This window comes from Brachyhypopomus gauderio, chromosome 3, assembly GCF_052324685.1.
Source record: "Brachyhypopomus gauderio isolate BG-103 chromosome 3, BGAUD_0.2, whole genome shotgun sequence".
NCBI classification, from domain to species: Eukaryota; Metazoa; Chordata; class Actinopteri; order Gymnotiformes; family Hypopomidae; genus Brachyhypopomus; species Brachyhypopomus gauderio.
In genome coordinates this window covers 20,110,011-20,132,806 of record NC_135213.1, presented here as the reverse complement: position 1 = coordinate 20,132,806, position 22,796 = coordinate 20,110,011, and the positions used below count along the sequence as shown (strand labels likewise).

The 22,796-nt window shown below is 40.8% G+C and overlaps 1 protein-coding gene across 2 annotated transcripts in view; it reads right to left on the bottom strand.

Moving 5' to 3' along the window:
* Positions 1-4,075: 4,075 nt before the first annotated feature.
* Positions 4,076-22,796, bottom strand: part of LOC143510601 (E3 ubiquitin-protein ligase rnf213-alpha-like) — a 36,651-nt gene continuing 17,930 nt past the window's right edge. For both annotated transcript variants that reach the window (XM_077000142.1, XM_077000143.1), the window contains exons 25-66: positions 22,564-22,748; positions 22,331-22,486; positions 18,634-22,215; positions 18,392-18,522; positions 18,209-18,304; positions 17,957-18,078; positions 17,681-17,803; positions 17,521-17,570; positions 17,283-17,436; positions 16,018-16,153; positions 15,714-15,905; positions 15,448-15,578; positions 15,102-15,259; positions 14,794-15,003; positions 14,346-14,533; positions 13,858-13,978; positions 13,055-13,155; positions 12,750-12,932; positions 12,474-12,640; positions 12,169-12,271; positions 11,960-12,074; positions 11,666-11,870; positions 11,327-11,514; positions 10,754-10,876; positions 10,461-10,571; positions 10,099-10,341; positions 9,899-9,971; positions 9,678-9,712; positions 9,186-9,286; positions 8,536-8,692; positions 8,280-8,454; positions 8,082-8,176; positions 7,652-7,903; positions 7,380-7,512; positions 7,181-7,261; positions 6,789-6,969; positions 6,045-6,246; positions 5,705-5,782; positions 5,349-5,540; positions 5,138-5,227; positions 4,856-5,034; positions 4,076-4,737 (exon numbers count right to left, since the gene is read on the bottom strand). In XM_077000142.1, the coding sequence (XP_076856257.1) occupies positions 4,593-4,737; positions 4,856-5,034; positions 5,138-5,227; positions 5,349-5,540; positions 5,705-5,782; positions 6,045-6,246; positions 6,789-6,969; positions 7,181-7,261; positions 7,380-7,512; positions 7,652-7,903; positions 8,082-8,176; positions 8,280-8,454; positions 8,536-8,692; positions 9,186-9,286; positions 9,678-9,712; positions 9,899-9,971; positions 10,099-10,341; positions 10,461-10,571; positions 10,754-10,876; positions 11,327-11,514; positions 11,666-11,870; positions 11,960-12,074; positions 12,169-12,271; positions 12,474-12,640; positions 12,750-12,932; positions 13,055-13,155; positions 13,858-13,978; positions 14,346-14,533; positions 14,794-15,003; positions 15,102-15,259; positions 15,448-15,578; positions 15,714-15,905; positions 16,018-16,153; positions 17,283-17,436; positions 17,521-17,570; positions 17,681-17,803; positions 17,957-18,078; positions 18,209-18,304; positions 18,392-18,522; positions 18,634-22,215; positions 22,331-22,486; positions 22,564-22,748 (9,443 nt within the window). In that variant the 3' untranslated portion in view covers positions 4,076-4,592. The remainder of the gene's footprint in view (positions 4,738-4,855; positions 5,035-5,137; positions 5,228-5,348; positions 5,541-5,704; positions 5,783-6,044; positions 6,247-6,788; positions 6,970-7,180; positions 7,262-7,379; positions 7,513-7,651; positions 7,904-8,081; positions 8,177-8,279; positions 8,455-8,535; positions 8,693-9,185; positions 9,287-9,677; positions 9,713-9,898; positions 9,972-10,098; positions 10,342-10,460; positions 10,572-10,753; positions 10,877-11,326; positions 11,515-11,665; positions 11,871-11,959; positions 12,075-12,168; positions 12,272-12,473; positions 12,641-12,749; positions 12,933-13,054; positions 13,156-13,857; positions 13,979-14,345; positions 14,534-14,793; positions 15,004-15,101; positions 15,260-15,447; positions 15,579-15,713; positions 15,906-16,017; positions 16,154-17,282; positions 17,437-17,520; positions 17,571-17,680; positions 17,804-17,956; positions 18,079-18,208; positions 18,305-18,391; positions 18,523-18,633; positions 22,216-22,330; positions 22,487-22,563; positions 22,749-22,796) is intronic.

Here is a 22,796-nt window from a genome sequence, read left to right as displayed (position 1 = left end):
TGGTCAATATACCCCTGCCTCATGTGCTTACAGCAGGAATCAGTGACAAAGTGAATGTCTAGAACAGATATCAACCTGGAGCTGGAAGACATCCAAAGGAAGAACTAGAGCACATTAAGAGAAGACAAAGTGAGAGGAGAGAAAGGGTGCAGCAGAGGAGGACAAGGTTCAGGAGACCCAGATGCTGCCAGATGGTCCTGCCAGATGAGCAGAGGTTTCAAAGTGAAAGCCCAGCAAGACACCAGCATTATAATGGACAGGGAGACAGTAGAGACTACTATTTAATTAAAGATGCACAGCGACAGGTGGACAAATGTTGTGGTTCGTTGTTTTGGTTGGAGGTCATTGTCTTTAATCATTGTCTTTGATTAAGAACAATGTTTTAGCTGAAAGTGACAAGCCTGCCATAATTGCCAGCTGGAAAAGACAAGATAAATCATCATTTAACCTGTTCACCGTGATTCATAAAAAATTATTTCTTTGTCTACTTCATCCTGTTATGGCCCTGTCTAGGCTGAGGTCATAACAGAGATAATACATTAAGATGTAACTGTAACATATGATGGACTGAAATGGAATGATAAAACAAAAACCAGTCAATGTTCTGGAACTTCATGTATTGAATTAGGAAAATATATGCATAAATAGAGAAAAAGTTACAACTTTAGGAGTGGTTTGATGCCAAAATAATAAACAAAAACCCAGACTAAAGGAAAATCCCACATCTAACTACACCTAAGATTAAAGATTAAAACATGAAATATAATTATATAACCCGTAACAAGAAAAACAGAAAATAACCCCAATTCCACAGGAAACCAGGTACTTAAACACACACGGCTCACAACTACAAACAGCCTCCACAAAGAACAAGGTCACAGGTGCATGGCGAAAGGCGAGGTAAGAGAGAGCAGTCCGAACCAGACCTCGACGAACAGGCGCACACCACAGCAGCCACAGGAGCTTACCAACCCAGTGATTGAAAATACGCAAAAACTTTGTGAGGAAATTAACAAGGTGGCATTCATGGTTCATGTGGCATTGTGCAGGCTCCACACTCTCCAATTGGTGTTCCTGATATGCACTGTCCTTTAATACTCTTGGTTTCTCTTTTTTGCTTGGTGTGCACTTTTTGTGCTTTTTAAAAAATCATTTCCCTCTTGATACTTTCGTCTTTGCAGTCAGCCTGTCATCTTTGGGGTTGGCCACCAGGGTTTTATGGACGTGATTGAAATTGTGATGGCTTTGTAAAAATGAATTTGCTTTTGACCTGTATGGAAATAAACTCTGTGGCCAGGTACTGGTGCGGCCTTTCTTTATAATAGTGTATAATAAAAGTTGTGTACATTTCTTTATATTAAGCACAACAAATTAATCCGTGCTGCATCTTCATTCCATTTTACTGGTCTTTGAAATTAGATGTAAAATATTTCTATAGCTGAAAATTTGCCTAAGTGACATAGTTGGCATTTACTAGTAGGTACTGTGATGCCTCTAATGCTCAGTCAGTTGCACAGGTTTAGTACATGAATAAGCTCAGCCTTTATCAGCCAGGATCTGTCTGAATATATCATACCTTGGACCGGCTATATGCACACAGTAAAGAACAAGATAATTAAATTAAGACACAGTTGCTTTAATTAGCTTATAATGCTGAAGCAGTTATTTGCATTTCAATTAATCTGCAACAATGAAATGTCTTTCATCTTGGCAAATCCAATGTTCAAATCATATTTAATAGAATAATGGATCCTGGACTCTGTGAGCTGTGTTCATTTTTAGGGTCTTGGGCATGTTATTGTTTGTGCATTGTAAACAAAGGTCGCTCAGTGTGTATGTTGCGCGCTTGATTATACATTTATCCCAATCAAACCAGTTTCCTTGTACTGGGAAGGAAAATCACGTTGATTGTTACCATCAATCTACTTTTCCTTTGTTCTTCAGGTCTTGTGTTTCACACCATGATGTGGATGTGTTTGTTACAAACGCAAGACTAGCCTTCCTCAGACAACACGTCAATGCTGGTCTTGCCAATGTGCTTTACATTGGATTCATTTCCATCTGTTTGGAAGTCTGTCAGTCTGATTGATTCAGGCTATCCTGGGGGAGCGATTCTGGGCTTTTGATTATGGCGATGATTATGGAGGCGGATGTAAGGATGCCTGGAGCTTGTCTCTGTTCCAGTCAGCCAGTGTTATTCCCCGTCTTCACCAAACTGCTCCCGCGTCTCATCTACACGCCACAGCCGAGTTCTCCTCTGCTTAACGGTCACGATCCATCAAACCAGGGGTCGCCATGGTTACATGACGCAGGTGTCTGGGGAGGATTCCACGCCATTTGGACAAAGGTTCTAAAGTTGCCTTGTTATGATGGTGCTTGTGATTAATGCATCAAAGCAAGCTTGCAGTCTGAAGTAGCACTCAGAGTATTGTCATCACACACAGACATGACGCAGACTAGAAAGAAAAAAAAACAACATCAACTGAGTTCCTAATGACTGTAACTTTGGTCCGACCATAACTGTACGTTGCTACTCCCAGAGAGCAGATTCATTTTTTCGTCCCTGCTTAGAGGAGACAGAATGTTAAACATTTCCCTCTTTCCATTTGTAAATCGGTTTATTTATAGGACTACCTTCCAATTACTGGTGCGCTAGCAACCTGTGGCTCTTAATTAATGCCGTAGCTTTCATTTCTGCGGACTGCTTATGCAGGAGGCAGGGCCATATATAATCCTACTACTCTAAAAAAAACCTTTGGAAATAAAAGCATTAGTAAAGGGCCAATTTCTGTGTTCTTTGCCACTATGACAGTGGCTGTCAAATTGAGCTTTTAAGTTCAACTGGCATAATAAAAGGCAAATTATGGTTAGGTTTAGCTATCATTCTTTTATAGGCATACATTTTTGTTCACTAAAAAGGAAAAAAAAATACTTTAGCCCTGGTAGGTAGAGAGGAGCTGCGCACGCACGCACACACACACACACACACACACACACACACACACACACACACACACACACACACACACACACACACACACACACACACACAGGTGTGATAATGAAGAGAATGCTGCAATCAAACACCCTAATCACATAGCGGGCTCGACTCACTGTGCACAACTAAAATGATCACATTTATTTCAGCTGGCTCCTGTGCCATTTAGCGGCTATACGCTGAAGGAGTGTTGTGTGTCAACACGCTCAGCCATGCTTTGGCTCCACCATGCAGTTCCTTTGTACCATCACTCTCACTACTCACACGTAGAGTGCTGACTGTACAACAACGCACCATCATTAACCTAATAGAGGCCTGGCATGGCTGCCTGTGGCAATAGGATTCTAATAATAAAATCAAATCATAAACAATAAAAGGGAAAATCATGCTTAGAATACCACTTCTGTCACAAATAACTACCAGGGGTGAGTTTCCCGAAACGTTCTTAGCGCTAAGTACTTCTTAACCTCATACGTTTCATACGAGGTTACGAAGTACTTAGCGCTACGAACGTTTCGGGAAACCCACCCCAGGTCAGTTTGGGGGGGGGGGGGGATTAGAAATGCTAATTTTCCAAACATGGAAATTTTATTATCATTTAACCATAAGTGCAATGACATTCATAAAACACAAAAATGAGGCAATTAAAATGGCAAGTTTCTGAAATAAAGTCTGATTCTATTTTTTATCATTGATAGTTTTTTGTATGCAGAGTAATTTAGTTTACACTGAATCTGACTGGGAAACCAAAACTCTAGCTTTAATAACCATTTCCTTGGCCACTGCCGGCAGGATGAAATATGAAGATAAGTCTCATGCAGAGCTGGGAAACAACCCAAGTAATAATTAATTCATTTATTCAATAATTAATTTAAATTTTATTCCAGTTGTGGCTGCATTTTTATTTGGCTGTGTGGGAGACACTTAAGAGTTCGAGTGACTGGACACTTCAGAATCTGAATGACTGGTTCTTCATGCTCAGTGGCCTGTAGGCTGAATGCAGCTTGATTTGCTATAAAGGTTGAAAACACGCCACTCAAATGCACCATCATTAGATAGTTATCTGAAAGAACAGTATTAAAGTTAGCATTTACTTTATTTTAATAATTAACATTAGTAACATTATGATTATTAATGTGGTTAACATTATTATTTCAAAACATTTTCTGGAATGAGGAAAACATGAATTAAGTGAACAACATTTGTAAACATGTCATGATATAGTGAAGGCCTCAGTAAACATGAGTGGCACACAGCTACATCCAGTGGTAAAAACACATCACTGCACGGCCTGCCTGGTGAAAAAGAACTAATAATCATTAAAGACCTTTGCAAAGTCCTGAATGATGTAATGTACATGCAAGTAAATGGTCCATGCTTTAAGACCCTTTGAAAGTCAATACGTAAAACAAAAAGCAAAAATTTAAATCTAAAAAAAGATCAAATATAAAATGAATATTTATCTTTCCTGAGTTTACTTTTCTAACAACAAACAAAATCACATAGAAAGTACGATTTACAGGAGAGATGTGTCTGTAGTAATCATAGCCGTGTCTGAATAGAATGTCATTGTGATGCCTTCATCTTTGGCCCTTTATCTTTGTTGTTTGTAGGTCACAGTGAACTTCCAGGTCTCGACTAGCTGAGACAGCTGGATCTGGTCTGGGAACGCTGCCTCCACATCGCGAGGAACGTCGAGGTTTTTACGCTCCAAGTACGAGGCCAGGGTGTCTTTGAGGCTGATGAATGAGAAACCAGGTTGGCAAAAAGGTTAACGCTGTAAGATCGTGTCCTATACCACCCATGTTCCGAACGACGCGTTTCCCAACCTCGGCAGGATTGGGCTTGCGCACTCACCTCCAGTTGGGTCGGAACGTGTCCGCGGCACGCTGGCTCTTCAGGCACAGCAGCAGGAACTCGTGCATTTCCAGCAGCCACACGTCCGCTCTGCTCCGAGACAGGAAGCTGGCAAGCAGCTGCTCGTCCTCGTCCTGCAGGGCCTGCTGGTACTCCGTTGGCACTCCTGCAAACGGGTCCTGCGAATTAAGAACAGGAAGTAAGAAGTGGGGACAGACGAATGGAGGCAGACAGGCGTACAAGCCATGCAGACTCGTGTTGTGATGGTCTGAGCACGTTTACCCTTTTAAGACGAAGCATGTGTTCGGACCTCAGGGAGGTGAGGAGCTGCCATAAAGCCACGCAGTGACTCAGACAGCATCTGCCCAGAGCCTTCATGTCCACACCACCATCCCATAATGGCAAAGACACAACCAAACATGCAACATGAACATGTTTTCCATTGCTAAAAAAGCAAGTTGATGATCTCCATCTTGCTTTTACAGTGGCTCACCTTGAGGATATGAGCGGCAGTGCCCATCTGTAGTCTCCCCTTCAGGTACTCCTCCATAGACATGTGCTTGTCCCCTCCGGTCATGGCCAGGAAGTCCAACGCGACCTTGATGGCCCCCAGGGCCTCGCAGACGTCACTGAGGCCCTGCAGCTCCGTCACCAGCCCAGATGAGGTCAGAGGAATCAGGGGCTCCTGATGGACGCATATGTAAAGATCCCTTTCAACACTTTTCTTCATTGCACAAGTGGTATGGTGCAAGTCTTTTAAAACATGGCTTTAGCATATGATATGATTCATTTAACATGAATTTTGGCTTGAATAATTTGGAATTATGATATGCTACCTCTGTTATTTACCTGAGTGATTTTATCTCGGATGTCTTTGAAAATGTTTTCATAATTTCTGTCTTGCCTCCTGACTAGAGTTGGAATTCCCTGTAAAGAAAACTATGTCATTCTTAAATTTCTGCACAGACTGCTACTGCTACACAGACTTCCACTGCTACACAGACTGCCAGTGCTATTAGTTTTCTTTATATGTTCTTTATATTCTTGCATGTTACTGTACTTCATTATACATGAACTACGTTATATGTGAACAGATCCTTCATTGATATGACACATTCACATGTCTCACTGCTAAATCACGCAAATGAAGAAAAAGCTGTCAGTGTAGCTGAAACAGTAGGTCACTCACGGCCGGTGTGATTTGTGGCTTGCCCCTCAGGAAACGGCTAAGGACCTGCCGCTGGATCTTGGGCAGGTCGTATTCTGACACCGTCTTCCGGCTGCGCTCCATGCTGTACTGGCAGTTGGCCACCACAAGGGGGAGTAGGTCTCGATCCACCTCATAGCCAATCACGTGCAGCTCACTCACTTCCGCAAGGCTCACCTTGAAGCTGTGTGCCAGGGACGCATACTTTCACATGCCCTCCCATTCTGACACGTGACAGTTTTTTCCTGCCTTTGCTAATGGTAATATCTCATGCTGAGCTGATCTTATATCACTCTGTGCATAAAGATTAATGTTTTACCATTCAAATATGCACTGTTAAACCTCTCTTTTGTTGGTCTTACACTGGCTATCATATGAAAATATTGTATCTCCAAAAACATTTTCAGCTGAGGGGAAAAAAACCAGACATTCAAAATACTGACAGCTTTCTTCCAAGGACATTTTATTCCAAGTCAATCTGGAGCTTTCCTCTTGGGCCTTGTGAAATGTACTCATAATAGAAAATAGGCAGCTGACATTTTCCAATGGTGCAATAAATTGAAGCTCAACAAAACTCCACACAGGAACATTACATGTACTGTTAACTGTTGCAAATTGACTTTTCAAACAAGACGTGGTGTATTTTAATTGTTATACAATATTCTCTCTATGTACAGAGAGCAAAGCTCTGATGCGAGCTGTGCTGTTGTCATGGAGGTGTGCTACCTGCAGTCCTCTCCTGCGTACTCCTCTGCTGCGCTGACCAACTGGTTGTGGAGGGAGATCAGGTAGTTGAGCAACGCCGTGGCACACAGCCCCGCCCCCTGTCGCCGGGGAACCAACACCTGCAACTCACTGCCCTCATCCAGGTCCACACTGCAGTAATCTCCAGGCACTTTCACCTCGACTGCACACACACACACACACACACACACACACACACACACACACACACACACACACACACACACACACACACACACACACACACACACACACACACTTAAATCCGATGTTATGTAACAGCATGAAGCGGCACTGCAAGAGTGTTTTCTAATAAGAATAAGGAACTTGGAAGTCATCTGGTCCATAAACATTTGCGTTTTTGATATACTCACAAGTGGCCAAGGAGGTTCTAAGATGGTTCCATGAACTCAGGAAAATCTGGATGCGCTTTGTGTACCAACTTTTTAGAGTTGCTGATGGAGCAAAATATTACTCTTCAATCACAGAGTGTTTATGCGTCCATGCACTTTCCCTAGATCAAACAATCTGCAATCTTTTAAATCAGGATTGAATTTGTAAATCAAAATGTACCTGAAGTTTGTTTATCAATAAAATCCTTAATTGTGCCACTGATCAGATCTGGATGGTTCTGAAACTTCTTAACCAGGTTTCTCTGCAGTGTCAGAATGTCAGGAAGGAACCTGACCAGCCGGAACTCTGGCTCCTGCACAGTGAAGTGGACAAAGCAAACCTGTCACATCTGCATATCCAGAATGAAGGCGCTCCGTCTCACTGCTTCACAGGCCAGTTACTGGCCTGTGATTGGTCAAAGAAAAGGAAGCAAAATTAAAACACAAAATGACCTTCTGCAGGAATCTCCAGAGCAGCGGGAAGTTGTCTTTGCCATCGTTCCGCTCGAGGACGTGCATGAGGCTAAGCAAGGAGCCCCCCTCCCTGCAACCCCACACAGCAGAGCTGTGCACCACAGAGCGGCGGAGGACGGAGGACAGGAACAAACGCGGGTCTCCATACATCAGCTTCAGGATGGGGTCAGACGACGCACGGGAGTCACCCCGCATGCCCACACCCACCTTCTGCAGCTTGCGCTCCAGTTTCTGTTAACCCAACATGGCATGGTCATTAAAACCTGATCTGCACTAATGTGAGGATCATGAGGTGAGGATCATGTGATGGTGCTTCTAGAGTGTGAACCATGTAGTGGTGCTTCTAGAGCGTGAACCATGTAGTGGTGCTTCTAGAGTGTGGTGAGCTAGCTGCAGACAATTCTCTTGCCTTCAGTTTCGGAGTGATGATGTTACGAGCCACAGTCACCTCCCAGGCATTCCTGGCTTCCTTAGTTGAGAGGACGCTGTCGTAACCAGCAGGCCCTGCAGCGACCACATTGATGTGAAAGCAAAGATGAAGTTATGACTGCACACTGCTTAATGGGGCCTGAAGTGGGTGTTCTGGGGAACACTTGAGGGGACCTACCCTGGGGATCCTGTGGAGGTTCGAGGATCCAGCTGAGCAGCAAGTGAGCAGCGGTGACCGTGTCGTCCGCCCCTTTCCCCAAAGCCCTGCTCAGCTGCTCCAGGTCTTTCGCTAGATGTCGCATCAGAAATTCGCAGGGATCTTGTACATGTGGCTGGATGATCTGTGCTATACTCTGGGAAGAGAAAGCAACATGAGTATGTGTATGACCATCAGTGTCATCGGTGTAATCGTTAAAGTTGAGCAGTAAAAGTACCTGAGGTTGTTCAGAGGACCCTAGCAGCATGGCCAGATGAGTTAGCATTCTGACCATTGTGAAAGGAGTCAAAGACAGGCTTTTGGTGTCAAGGGCATCTGGGTTGTCTCTTCGTTGTGGGTCTCCTAGAATGTGGCCTCTCTGCGTACGATCCTCCCTGAATATTAAATGCAATTAAGATAGATCTTTATTGTCATTGCAGTGTACAACGAAAATGAGCAGCAATCCTGCGGTGTTAACATCACAGAAGATGAGGTGGGAAGGTGAAGTAAATCCAATAAATAATCCCAAGTTCCTTAGAAAAGTACTGCAAAAATACTTAATATATATACCTATATTATACATACCTATACACATGTCTACATATATACACATTTACACATGTCTACACATACTGCTAAATGGTACAAACAACAGAAATATAGGTAGGGAATGTGTAATGTAGGAGTCCAGATGCCAATGTAGTTTTGTTGTACTGAGTGGACTCATTTGAGCCATTATTACTAATTTATTTTGTTTTTTTTACAGGTTACCTATGATGCATAACATTTCTGGGGTTTTTCAGACTCCTTTTCCTTAATGAAAAATCCACTTTCCACACAATGAAAAATCCAATTCATCATCCTTACTCAATTTAGTGCATGACTTACAGATGCTGAGCTTGATGGAAACCCTGCACAGCCACGTGGTTCTGGCCCCCAATCGTAGCACTACACTCCAGACATCTCCCCAGCTGGGTGGGCCGACCACACTGCAGGACACAACAGCGAGCAACCTCCTCAGCTTTTTGTATGCAGAGTAATTTAGTTTACACTAAATCTGACTGGGAAACCAAAACTCTAGCTTTAATAACCATTTCCTTGTCCACTGCTTTGTCAAAAGCATGAACAGCACTTTGTCTAACTTTGGTAATGAGGATGCTAATTAGCCACTTGCAGGGCCGGAGTGGGCCCCTTTTTCAGCCCGGGAGTTTCATGTCCAAATCCGGCCCAAAATTATTTTCCCCTCCCAATCGGCCCAAACTAGAGATTGACATGAGCCGGCCCATCGGGAATCCTCCCGAATCTCCCGATTAGCCACTCCGGCTCTGGCCACTTGAATGTTAGTAAAACCATAAAGACCTATGAAAAGCCAAATCTTACCCTGTCAACAACGCAGGGGTGGCCATTGGGGCAAGCTAAGGGAGGGTAAGAAATTCACAGTTTAAAGCATTAAACAACAACTGGAAATCCAACAAACATCACAGTGACGAAGACACTCAAGCACAACACGGGACATATTAAAATGCTTAAACTATTTAAGCGGCATTATACCACAACATGAGCTTATGAACGTGAAGAACACCATCTTCTACTTGACTTACTATACCACGTGAATCCAAGAGCCTTTCGTGCTGTGGCCAGCATGTCTTCAGGCATGGTGGGAATAAATGCCACCTATGTACCATAACGCAGAAAAATATGAATCAGAGGAGGTAATAATGTAAAGATCATATCTAGCCTAGCTAGCATGACAGTAAGCATGTAGTACATAGTATGAAAGTAATCAGAGCAGGACACATACCTGCATGGTAGTGGGGTACAGGCCCAGTTGTGTGAGGGGGAACAGGATTCGGTCAGACCCACACAGCAGTACCGCCTTCAGGTGGATGGCAAGATCAACGAGCGTATGTTCCATGTTACTGCGGGCCGCGTGGACGCTCAGGCTGCCAAGCCGATTGGTCACCAGAGCTCTGGCGAAGGCCTTCATCTCAGAGGCTGGCAAATGTGCCGAAGCATGGATGAAGGCCTCAAGAGTTTGGCATTGCTGGAAATTATCGACAGTGCTAATGACAATGGGGCTTGTCAGATTCTTCATGTTTAATAATGCAGTGAATAGGGCAAATATGAATCTGAGCATTCTGAGACAAAAATTCAGGGTCCTACCTCTGGTTTGGGGTGAAGGACTGGATTAGTGGCTCGGAAGAGACTGGTAACTTCTCGGAACAGAGCCAAAAGAATGTAGAAAGACCTTCTTCTTGGAGAACACGTACACTTCTATTAACAGAGTACACAGTACACAACAAATTCCGCCAGTGAAACAAGGAAAAGATGAAACAAAACACAGTTTAAATCTAAACAACAAAAAGTTATTTCAGGAGTGTTTTTTAAAGATTAAGGCAGATTAAAAAAAATCAGTCTCACAGAGCAACACAGTTACGCACGACACAGTTACGTACCTCCAGGGCAGCATCCACATCCTGCACTTGGCCTTCAACTGCCACCTTAGCAACCGCCTCCCGCACCACCTTATACTCTTCACCATAGACCAGGTACTGATCCATCTGGGCTCCAGCCTCTTCCTGACAGTCAGGATATTAATGAAATGGCTTGATGTAAAATCATACATACAGTTTTTTACCTCAAATGTAGTCAGTTAGCCCATGATCAGTATTCAACCAGTTTTCTTTTTTATTACTGCACTGGAGCTATGGAAGTGGGTTGCACTGACTAATGTCAAGAATTTGAAATGTATATAAAATAGGAGGAATAGTCCATATTTATCAATCTAACTGAGCCTACAATATCATCCACAACTTCTAGCTTTTGAGTACAAGTTGGTAAGTTGAAGTGTAGCATGATACCAAAATATGTTCTTTAAAATATGTGCATCAAGAAAACAGACACCAAAAATGTCTTAGCTGATCAACTCAACTTGGTGTAATGGGAAACCATGTGTAAATCAGATTCATCTCAGTACCTTTTGTCTTTTCTGTATATACAGCATTTCTGGAAAATATATATTGTTTTACCTGTTGCAAAATCTCCTGTGGGAAAAGCCATCGAAACGAGACTTCCTTTTGCATACTTCGGACAAACTCCACACCCTGCAACCTGCAGAGCTTTCTGATCAGGTACACTCTGTACCAGTCGTTCCTGCTCTCCTCACAAAGCTCCATCACCTTCTCTAAGAACTCTGTCTTATGTTCCTCCAGGCTCCCTGTTAATCACACAATGTTAAAACTACTTGTTTGACATGGTACACCAGCATCAGCAATATCTTCACCGTCAGACAATATTTTTTCCATTAGACAAACTCAGAGGAGATCATGCAAAATCTGCAAAAGGGTAGTGGTACATGTGGGTCTAACCATTGTGTGGTAAGGTGGCAATCATCTGTGCACCCATGTCCAAGTACACGCGTAGTCTTGCAATTTGCTGCAGGGTCTCTATGGAGACCTCATCTGCATCCACCCGATCAGTGTGCAGGAAGTAATGCAAGAAGTCCCGACCCTCCTGCAGATGCGATTTCTGCTCTTCTGCAGTGCCTGGATTCTTTTTCTCAAACATAGAATCCTGCAAAAATGGCCTTTGTCAGGAAACCACTGAATGAAATTTCAGTTTGGTAGGTCCTAAAATCCAGCCAGTTTATTATTATTTTTTACCTCAAAGCAGTTGATGTATAAAGTATATAGTTCGCTTTTGTCAGCGTCATCCAGAATTTTGCTCCTTAGTACATCCATAAGGTGTTGCTCGAGGTACTCTTTCACCTCATCAAAGCTGAAAAAACACCATGTATAGTTAATCACAGAGCAAAAGCCATTCTGTAATACTGCAACCCTCTGGACTCCTTTAAATGATTTGTATCCAGCACCTGTATTTGAGAAGGAGTTTAAGCACGATAGACCGCACAATGGGATTTCTGTCCACACACTCATCAAAAGGTGACAGGGCTTTGGTGAGAATACGGCTGCGCACTGGAAGGGAGGACGCCGAGAAGAACACGTCAGCAGCTAAACATCTGCATGTGCACACAATTACATAAATACAAAACCACAGTCTACAATGTAGTACTCCCTACATCATTCTGTACTATATAATAACCTGCAGACATTGTGACACAAATCAAGGTGTACAAGCTTTTAATGTGTGATTTACAAAGGCAACGGTTGATCTTACTTTGACTTAGGGAAACTGGCTTTGCCTCAACCATGAGGAAGGACAGCAGGTGCAGAATGACGCCTCGGGATGGTGGGGAATTGTCCTTGAAGCACACTGTAGACACGACTTCCACAAAAAAGCTATCGCACCGTTGTCTGAACTGAGCATTCAACTTGAAACAGGCCCTGTATAATCATCATAACCAGACACACGGACACAAAAACTGTATGATCAGCATGATTTTGTCACATCGCCCATCGAACCGAAGGAAGTGTTGGAAGAGATAAGACAGACCTTATGTCCTCCGACACATTCAGCTGAAAGTCATCTGGCACTGGTTGAGTACATGTTGCACAGAACATCTGACCTGGGGTCAGCCACCTTTTGATGCAAGGCTGACAGAAGATATGACTACATGGCAGGTCCACTGGGTCTTGTGGCTCAACCCTGCATATAGCACATGACTGGAGGCCATACCTCAAAAAGAGAATGATTAAAAAAAAACTTATTTAAAATTTGAAGAGTACCAATAATCTCAGTTCCAATTGCAAAGACAATGTTTAATAAATGTAGGAGGGATATATCAACTGAGATCTTACTTGAATATTAGGTCACTTGCTCTTTGCTTGCAGGATCTGAGTATTTCGATTACAGCCCTAAAGGTTTTTTCCAATTTCATGTCTGGGTTTTTTTCAAGTACCTTTGACAAAAGCAGGTTGTAACAAATAAATATGTAAGAATGTGAGAAAAAAACTATGCAGTGCTATTAACACACATGATGAAGATAACACAAATTTATTATGGTGACCTTTATCTCTGGTGGAAATGAAACCAGTTTTCTATTTTTTTAAGTCATTACTATTATTAAATGTGGTACAGACGCTAGTTGTCAATATGCATTAGGTGGTAGAAATTCTTTGCTTGGGCAAAAATGGAATTCAAAGTACAGAAAGAACTGTTAATGGTCCAAGCATAAAATATAACATGTAATTTCAAGCATCAGTGATTTTGTCACCATATATATATATATATATATATATATATATATATATATATATATATATATATATATATATATATATATATATATATATATACACACACACACACACACACACACACATACTAGTGCTGTCAATTCCATGTGCCGCGATTAAAAGTCCTCACCAGGATTTTGCTCAAGCTTGCTAGATTTTCTAATTAGCAATCCAGGTAAAATTAGTGGACACAATCCAGGAAGCCTGAGCAAAATCCTGGTGAGGACTTTTAATCGCGGCACCTGGAATTGACAGCACTAATATATAATTAAATTTCACTCGCTTGCAGACCGTTTTTATCTGTATATATATATATAAAATATATATTATATATATATATATATAATGCATGCATATTTTATTACCTTCAATATTTGTCGGGTGTGCTCCATAGCTAGTGGTGCCAACCTCTCATCTTCCTCCTCAATGCACAACAGTATGTGCTCCACAAACAGAGAGAGCATGAAGAGACGTCTCCAAGCAGTGCTAGGACACGTGATAATCATTCATGGATGAAACAAGTGAAGACTATTACAGCATAATTATAACAAAGAAAATTCTGGACATTTAACCCAATCCAACAACAAGCCAGTTTAAAGCTGCTATTCTGAAACAAAAGAATCTTCAACATCACACTGAAGTATGGGATTTCACAGAACACTCGGCTCTGATGTGAAGAAATTATGTAACAAAGAGATAAAAACTGAAGCTTCTTCTACTGTTTGCAAAGGTAAGAATAGATAGTTATGTTTAAAGTTTCTAAACTCTGTATATGAATAATAATTAATATGGAAAAAAGAACAAGAAGAAATGACTAGAAATTGAAAATAATTGATGAGGTACTGAAACTCACTGGATGAACTTCGCCATCTCACGACTCCTCTCGCTGTACTGTTTAAGACCGTGTTCTGAGCAGACCAACTCGATTGGCACCTGCAGCCTCTTCACCTGTTTCAGCCAGGACTGCCGCTGGAAGTCCCCCTTTAAATCCTGGGGCTCCAGATGCTCCACAGCGGCCAGAGCAGCATGCACATCTAAAATCTTAAGTGGAGTATTAAAAACCTTTTCAATTAAAACTACAACAGCATAGAAGAGATTCTGTGCCCAAATATCTTGTAAGTATATGTAAGTGTCTGATATATAAAACATTAACATTATTTGTCGAATTTGCTTTCAAACTGCTTAATGTCACATATTTCATGTGTCGTATTTCAGTTAGAAAGGAAGTTTATGTTCAAAGGTTAAGGACCATTAAACAAGGTCACAGAACACACAGTGAGAAATGGAACATGAAGACATACCATCTCAACTGGGTCCATCACATATGGATTGCCCTGCAAGGAGAGGGCCACCTGAGGCAGGATGGACATAATCCTGGAGAGGTTCTGCAGACGTTTCTGGAACTCGTGGTAAGCGGAGTGAACCAGTGCCAGAGAGAGCTGGTCGTCCACAGACATGCCTCGCCGTATGCACAGCTCATTCACGCAACTGGCCAGCGCAGCACATAGCAACTACGAGAGATGAACCATCCTCAGCAACAGGTTGGTTATGTGAGACAGAGCAGACTTTGAATCTTAATGACAAAAAGGGGAACACTAAGCAGCCTTACTTGCTGTTCAGCAACAGATGAAACTCTCATTGTCAAAGTAATGAAATCTTGAAGATATCTTTGGAAAACTTCCCTCTGCATTTCTTTGTTCAGCCTTGCAAAATATTCCCCAAGTACAGTTCTCTTGAAGACAGTCTCAAACATTTGGTAAGACTGACCTGAAAAAAAAAAAAAAAAAAAAAAAAAAGCTCTGTTATATATATATATATATATATATATATATATATATATATATATATATATATATATATATATATATAATATTGTTTACATTTGAAATACTTTAAATAACAAATTATGAAAACAAAATGTACGGTATATATTATTTAAGAAAGGACTTAGTCACCCTCTCTCTGTAAATTATAAACCCAGAGGTCATCTAACAGGTCTTTGATTCTCCAGCTAAAAGACATGGCGCAGGACATAGTTCTTCCCACAGATATGTGGCTTTCAATCTGGATGGTTTGGGTCTCAGAGCTATGGAGAAAGGGTGAGCATTTTTCATATGGCACAACAAATTTGAAAATGATCTAATTAATTGTTTAAAGTTTAGTTCTAAGTAATAAATTATGCAATAATTAATGAAGTAAAACTAAACTTTTTACCACGCACCTTTGGCTAATCGGAACATATGGTATATCTAGCAGTGCTTTGTCACCAAATATAAGAAGCCACAAATCCTTGATTTCATCCTTACAGTTACTGTCCAGCAGAAGGTCCAGATTACGGTTGCGGTCAATGAAAGAAATTAAATGAGCCAGGAACGGAGTGACTACTGCCTGTACTCTCCGCCACAGGGTCTGCCTTTAGGTCAATCAACAAAAGAAAACCGTCATCAGACAGGCAAACTTGTCATATGTGAATGTCATCCATAAAAACAGATTTTTAGTGCCTATATAAGATATAATGTGCTTACTTAAATGTGCCACCCTCTTGCAGGGCCTCAATATTTGATGCTTCTCTGGACACCCAATTAAGGGGCATATCAGCAATGTCTTCACGGGTTTTCAACAGGAGATGAATTCGCATGTTTAAGGTCTCTGTGAATGTAGCTATTACACAAGAAAACATCCCTCATTAAAATTGTCAAGTTCCATACTGAAATGCTCATGTGCATATGTAATGTGTGAGACTGAGGCAGGATGCAAAGGTGAACGCACGTTAAAGAAACCATTTTATTTTAGATTAGCGCTTAGCGATGAACAAGGTACGTAGACAACACTCACACTTAAATACACAAACACTAACAAAACACAAGTGCAAGAGCAACACACCAAGATGCACACACAAATGGGCCGTATACAGACGAACACAGGCACATAGACTGTCTAAGCTGTGTTGAAGACAGCTCTGCCTTGGAGTCAGAATAAACCTAATTGGGTCAGACCATAAACAACATAATAAAAATTAAAAAAAACAATTTTTTGGCCTTTTGTTCTTTGTCTTTTAAAATGTTTTTTTTTTAAAGCTAGCGAGCCTCTTAAGCTGTATTTTCTTTACTTGCTTGCGTTTTACTAAGCTATTGCACAAACAAACTAACAGTTACTACAAGAATGCTACTAAAACAACGGCGACTAGCTGGCAGTCTTAATGTTGTGTTTTGTCTGAGAGAGGGCATGTGTTTGTTTCTTTAACTCAATTTTTACTCGTTGGCATTGGAAAATCATGTTACTTCATGCTTCATAGCAGATCTACAACTGGAACATGCAGCCACGTAAATGTTGCCATATGGTAATAACGTTCCCTTTGAGGCAGAAATTAACGCAGAATAGTACATCCCTAATTTAAGAGTAGTATTTCTGCTTATGAATGGGACAGGTCTGTTAGCTACAATTTTATCCTAAAAAGTGTTTTGAACAGATACTAATGTTTCTAATAACTTTGTAAAACTTTGATTTTGTTGTGCATGAATGGTACACTTAGACTTCAATTAAAAGCACAATGGACTTCAGTTCTGCTCACTACTATAGTACATTTTTACACACTTGCTTTTAAAGTAATTTCATGTGGTTACAGCAGAGAAACCATTAATCTCCACCCACTGGCTGATAATCAATTCTGTTAGTTCTGGCTCCTAGGCAGAGCTACCTTCAGACCAATTCTGATTTGAGATTTTGCACATGAGCTACTGAAATTATACAGATTATTATAATAGAGAAATATATAGCATATAGACAATACCTTTCAGCTGCTCGCTGTTGTCCAGTAGCATAAGCAAGATGTCTACTCTTCTTGTACTAAGGAGGCCACCATCTTCAGGATCCCTCAGCATGCTCACAGCATTCTGGACGCAACTGCGTACCAGCACTGTTGTGTCAAACACACTGTCCAGTACCTGAAACACACATCAAATGACACAATGCAAAGCTTTAGGTTCAAAAGGAATTATTTATAGCAAATACAATTATATTATACTTACAGACTTATCAAACTCTGACTGCACAAGCTTAGGGTCCTGCACCTCCATTTCTATATAAACAAAAAAATCATTAAAGTAATGAACAGGAGCAAAAATAGAAGCAATTAAAGGCAAAATAAAATTTATAAGAAATACATGATTAAATCTTGTGTAGGGTTACCTTCAAATTGATTAACATTTTCTTTGAAGAGATCACAAATGGACAAATTTATTAAATTCTGAATATCAGATATAATGTCTTGAGAACTTCTCAGGTCATCAATGTGAACAGATTTCCAATGTCCTAAAGAAATAAATTAACATAATTTAGTCATGAATTTAATGTAGGAATGCCTTAATAGCATTGTTATATGCAATCCGTACACATTATTTGCATACAAAATGCAAGTTTCAGTATGCATGTCTTATGAACAAAGATGATTTAAAGTGAACTAACCTCCCTGAAAGCCAGTGTAGGAGGTTCCGCCCTCTATTCTTTGCAGCTTAGTAATGAAGTACACAAACACCTTGCAAGCATTTGTAGGTTGCAATCGGATTGTTTCATTCATGCAGGAGTACCTACAAAACCAAGAAACCAAGTAATGTGTTTTGAACTGCATATGTCAATCAAGCATTAATTAGATCATAATATATAGTAACAAATATATGTAGGTTTTTTTAATTATTTTTTTATTAAAAGAACACATACCTGGCAGATGCAAGAATATTTGCACTCCCAGAATCTTCACTGAAATCCATTTGGAGTAGAAGAATCTTATTTGCAGATGCTGTGCTTAGAAAATGCCTATAAACAGTACAAAAAAAACCCCATTTTCCTGGCTAATGATTGCATTATAATTAAGAGTTTGTATGACAAACGTGAAATAATTACCTTATTTTTTTAAGGAAGGAAAATTCTGTCTCAAACTGCCTCAGTGATAAAAGAGCAATATTGTGAATCCCTGTATGGGACTGAAGTTGACCAACATCTACAGCGGTCAAGAGCCTTGAGAATGTTGTTACCTTCACAGAGAACAAATAAAGGTTCGTCCTTTACAGTAAGACCCAGTTGAAAATAAAATAAATGAGTAATTGGTCTTCAGTGACTAGGTAAAGAAGAAGGTAAAATCTGACCTCTGTGAAGATGCAATGGTTCCGATGTTCTTGTTGGATGTGAGAGCTGATGAACTCAGCTAAAGAATGGTGCATCTGAACCTTGAAGTATGTATTTAGCAATCGTTCTGATTCCACATCTGGCAAGCCAGTGTATTCCAATCGCACCAGTGAATCTGGGGTAGCACAATTCAGTAAGACAAACTTGGCTTCCTCCAACAACTGGTCTTGGATATCTGAATGGACAGCTTCATCTCTTAGTTTGTCGATTACTTGCAGTACCACAGAGGAACAAGTGTCTGAATGGTAGCCAATGAAAACATCTTGGGGCAAGTACTTATGTGAACTGCAATGCTGACTGTTGGACGACACAAAATGTTGGACCCAGCTCTGCAGACATTTGACAATTTCCTTCTCATTGCTGTTTAGAACACTATTGATGTCAAGGTAGTGTTTCTCTAGTCTGTTAATTAGTGGAATGGGAAACTGTTTGTAAACCACCTCTTTCTCCTCAATGACAATGAGACGGAAGTTTTTGTGCACTCTGCACTTCACACGGTGTGTCCCAAGACCAAGATCCACATATTTTTGGCCACCAAGAGAAACATAATACTGGTTTAGTGCATCATAGAGACTTTCATACAGGTTTTGAAGGTTCAATAGCACAACAACCTGTCCAGTTTCCATGCAGATCTTCACACGGTTGATATTTTTGCAAACTTGTGTGTACTCCTGATCTTTAGGAAAACTTGAGCCAAAGATAATCTCTGGGAGGTTGTTATCCGAGAAGAAATTCTGCTGAAGAATATGGAGACCTGCAAAGTTCTTTGTTAGGATAAGAAGGTAGCGACAATCCTCGTCTTGAGTTATTCCATGAATATTTTTTCTCACAAGATCAAGAGTACTAATGTTTCCCAAGTCAGGTCGAAAGTGCAGTTTTTTGGAGAAGATATTAAGAGTGTCTACATTATCCAAGCCACTGAAATTCCTCAGTACTGCGTCAATCATTTCTTGTGAAGAAGGACTAGAAGACTTGGAGACAGCATATATCATCTTGATCAAGCTGTAGTAATCACGTAGGCCAAAAAACCCTTTATCTTGTGTTTTACATATCTGTAAGTAAGCGCATGCCAAAGGAAGGAAAAGATGCCTGATGTTTTCCAAGACCACTGGATCCACAGAACAAATTCCTGCTGCAGTTTCAATTAGTTCATTCTGATCTGGGTCACCACGGGAGACAAATATTCCCCTGTTCATTTTGGCTGGGTCCAAAGCCCAGTTTGAGATGCCAATGAACCCCACCTTCTTATGGGGAAGTGGATCATCATCGATACAACCTTCTTCCAATAATGGGTGAAGTGTTTTCAAAGGCATTTTGGGAGAGTCTTCTGCCAGGCCAATCTCATCAAGTACGACAACAGACACATATTCTTTTAGGTTTTTGCCTTCCTGAAAGCGAGCACACTGTTTAAACGTGTTAATGATTCCTTCTGCAGTTGAGTGAGGACTGCACTGGTAAGATGTTAAGTGGACCTGCTTCAAATTCTTGAACAATTTAGAATGTGCTGCCTGGCCTTGCATGGCATCTGCCACTAAAGTCTTTGAGAGAGACTTTGAGCTCCCAGGCTTACCAACTAAGAAGAGAGGGATTCGTAATTCAATGCACACCACCATCATGAACACATTTTCTTTCAAAGCCTTGTTTTTCGCAATGGTACCACTCAGAGGCACATCATGTAGAAGAAGATCCTGAATGAGAGAGATTTCTTTTACCACATTTGCTGGTTTGTTGTACTTTGGAAAGAGTCTACAGAGTTTGGTCCAAAACTCCTTTTTCTTTTCCAAGCAAGAGTTATAGCACACTGTCACTGCCATCAACAGAGCCCATTCAACTGGGTCTCTGTCCTCTTCATTTTTTACCTTTGAGGGTTTTTGCTTTTTCTTCAAGAAGTCTCCAAGTTCCTCAAAAAACATTTTGTAATTGGTGTAGAACCACTCAAACAATTGCATGCAACGTTCCACATCCCTTAAACTGACAAAGCTACATTCATCTTTCCTCTTCCTCATGTAGCACTGTGACATAGAAAGGATATTAGTTATCATCTCTATGTAGTCCTCCTGGATTGAATTGTTTTCAATCGCACACTGAACAATTTGATGAATGTACATTTTTTCTGTGTCATCACTGAGCTGTCCAAAATCCCACACGAGGGGGATCATACTTGGGGGCAGGACGTGAACTCTGTACACCAGCTGACGAAGGGGAATGGATCCTAGTCTATCCTGTGTCTGATCAGCTTTCACTACGTATCCCAGACCTGCTCCCTCCAGTTTTTCAATCATCACATCTGAGTGCTTTCTGTAAGGATTACATGCAGCGATAACATGTAGTCCAGTCTGAGGTTTAAGTTTATGACCTTGCACTGTGTGGTCACATAGCACTTCTTTTATGCAACTGATTGCCTCAGTAGTATTGGCTTCATCAAAGAAAATGACAGAATCAAGTTTATGTTTGTTTGTATTCAAGGATCCTATGGCCTCAGCTTCTTGTACTTTGTTATAAATTATCTCAGGGGTTGTGCCACCATGAACTTTGACTAATTTCATATTCTCTGCTGGAGATCCACTTCGTTGCAGCTCACAAAGAAATTTGATGAGTCTCGTCTTTCCACAACCAGTTTCCCCCATAATAATGACTGGAATGCCACATCTGAACCTCATGTGAATTGCCATCATCTTCAGAACGTTGTCCATAGTGAGCTGGTAGGTCTCATCAGGATCTGATGGCCACTTAACACCAAGCACACTGCACAGACGTTCAATCTTCTCACCTCTAGGCAAGTTATCAAAATTAATGTTGAAAGGAACCCTGTTAAGACGGAGACCATCATAGAGCTGCTTCGTCATGATATTCTTCCTTATCACTTTGTGTGATGATGGATCAACGGCATCAACTCCTTTCTGATTATTTAACCTGAGATGGAAACCAATAAAGGTCATAGATTCATGATCATCATTGAAAAAAATATATGGATGAGGTTCTGACTCCCATCTCCTTCTGATACGGAATGGAGCTAGATCTTCTTCAGTAGCACCCATTAGGTCTACGGTTTGTCTACCTGGACTTTGATCAGAAATGTTTAGAGATGGTGTAGAAAAGTCTTTGGCCATCAAAATCATGAAGTCAACTACAAATTTTCTGAATCCTCCTAAAGTGTCACCAACAATTTCCATGTTGCAGAAAACAGACGTCTCGCAGTCTTGCAACTGAAGATTGAGGAACCATGCAAAATGTCTCAACTCTGCCCATGATGGATCAACAACACCACAGTAGATAAACAACATCTGAAGACATTCTTTGTGGGAACCTTCAACTCCACTAAAGGTAAAGTTGTCAAGGTCAGCACCTTCATGGAAACGCCTTAAATACTGGTAAGGCCGCTGAAAAGCTTCACTTCTGAAATGTTCATCGTCCATAAGTGGGTCCTCAATTTCAAAGCTAGGATCATCTTCAATTTTTATTTCTAGCTCCAAAACCTCTTTAGGAGGTCTGCACTGCACTGTGGGAAAGACCTCAGTGAATGTGAAAGGCACATTAGAATCCTGTAATGAAAATGTTTGTTGTTACTCATTTGTCAATGAAGTGCTGAAATAATTAATAATCATTTTGTAAATCACATTTGTCCACTAAAAAAAAAAGAGTAATGAAGACACTTACCATTGTTGGAACAAATTTTGAAGAGTCAGAGGTGTGCTGCAACATTTCAATGACATACAAGTGCTGTCTGCTACATCTCCACATACGACCTTCAGTATCCATTAGGTAGCCAAGAACTAACAGCTTGAATAAAAACTCATCCAATCCTTTTTGCACCTACAATGATACCACATGATGAATATATTAATTATTCTGTATAGCAACTGCTATGTTTGAGTCAACTAAGCTCTTACCGATGTTGTAACATCTAAGTGAAAGATCACAAGTCCGTTCTGGTTTGATGTGTCCAGCAACGACTGAAGGATGCTATTTTCATCGATTGTGGGTTGAATTAATCGAATGCATCGTAGACATGAAGATCCGGGTCTTTCAGACATTTCAAGCTTCTCATAAAGCCTCTGAACATACAATGATTTACCTGAAATAATTAGAAACACCTTTAAGATGCATTTATTGAGCAAATGAT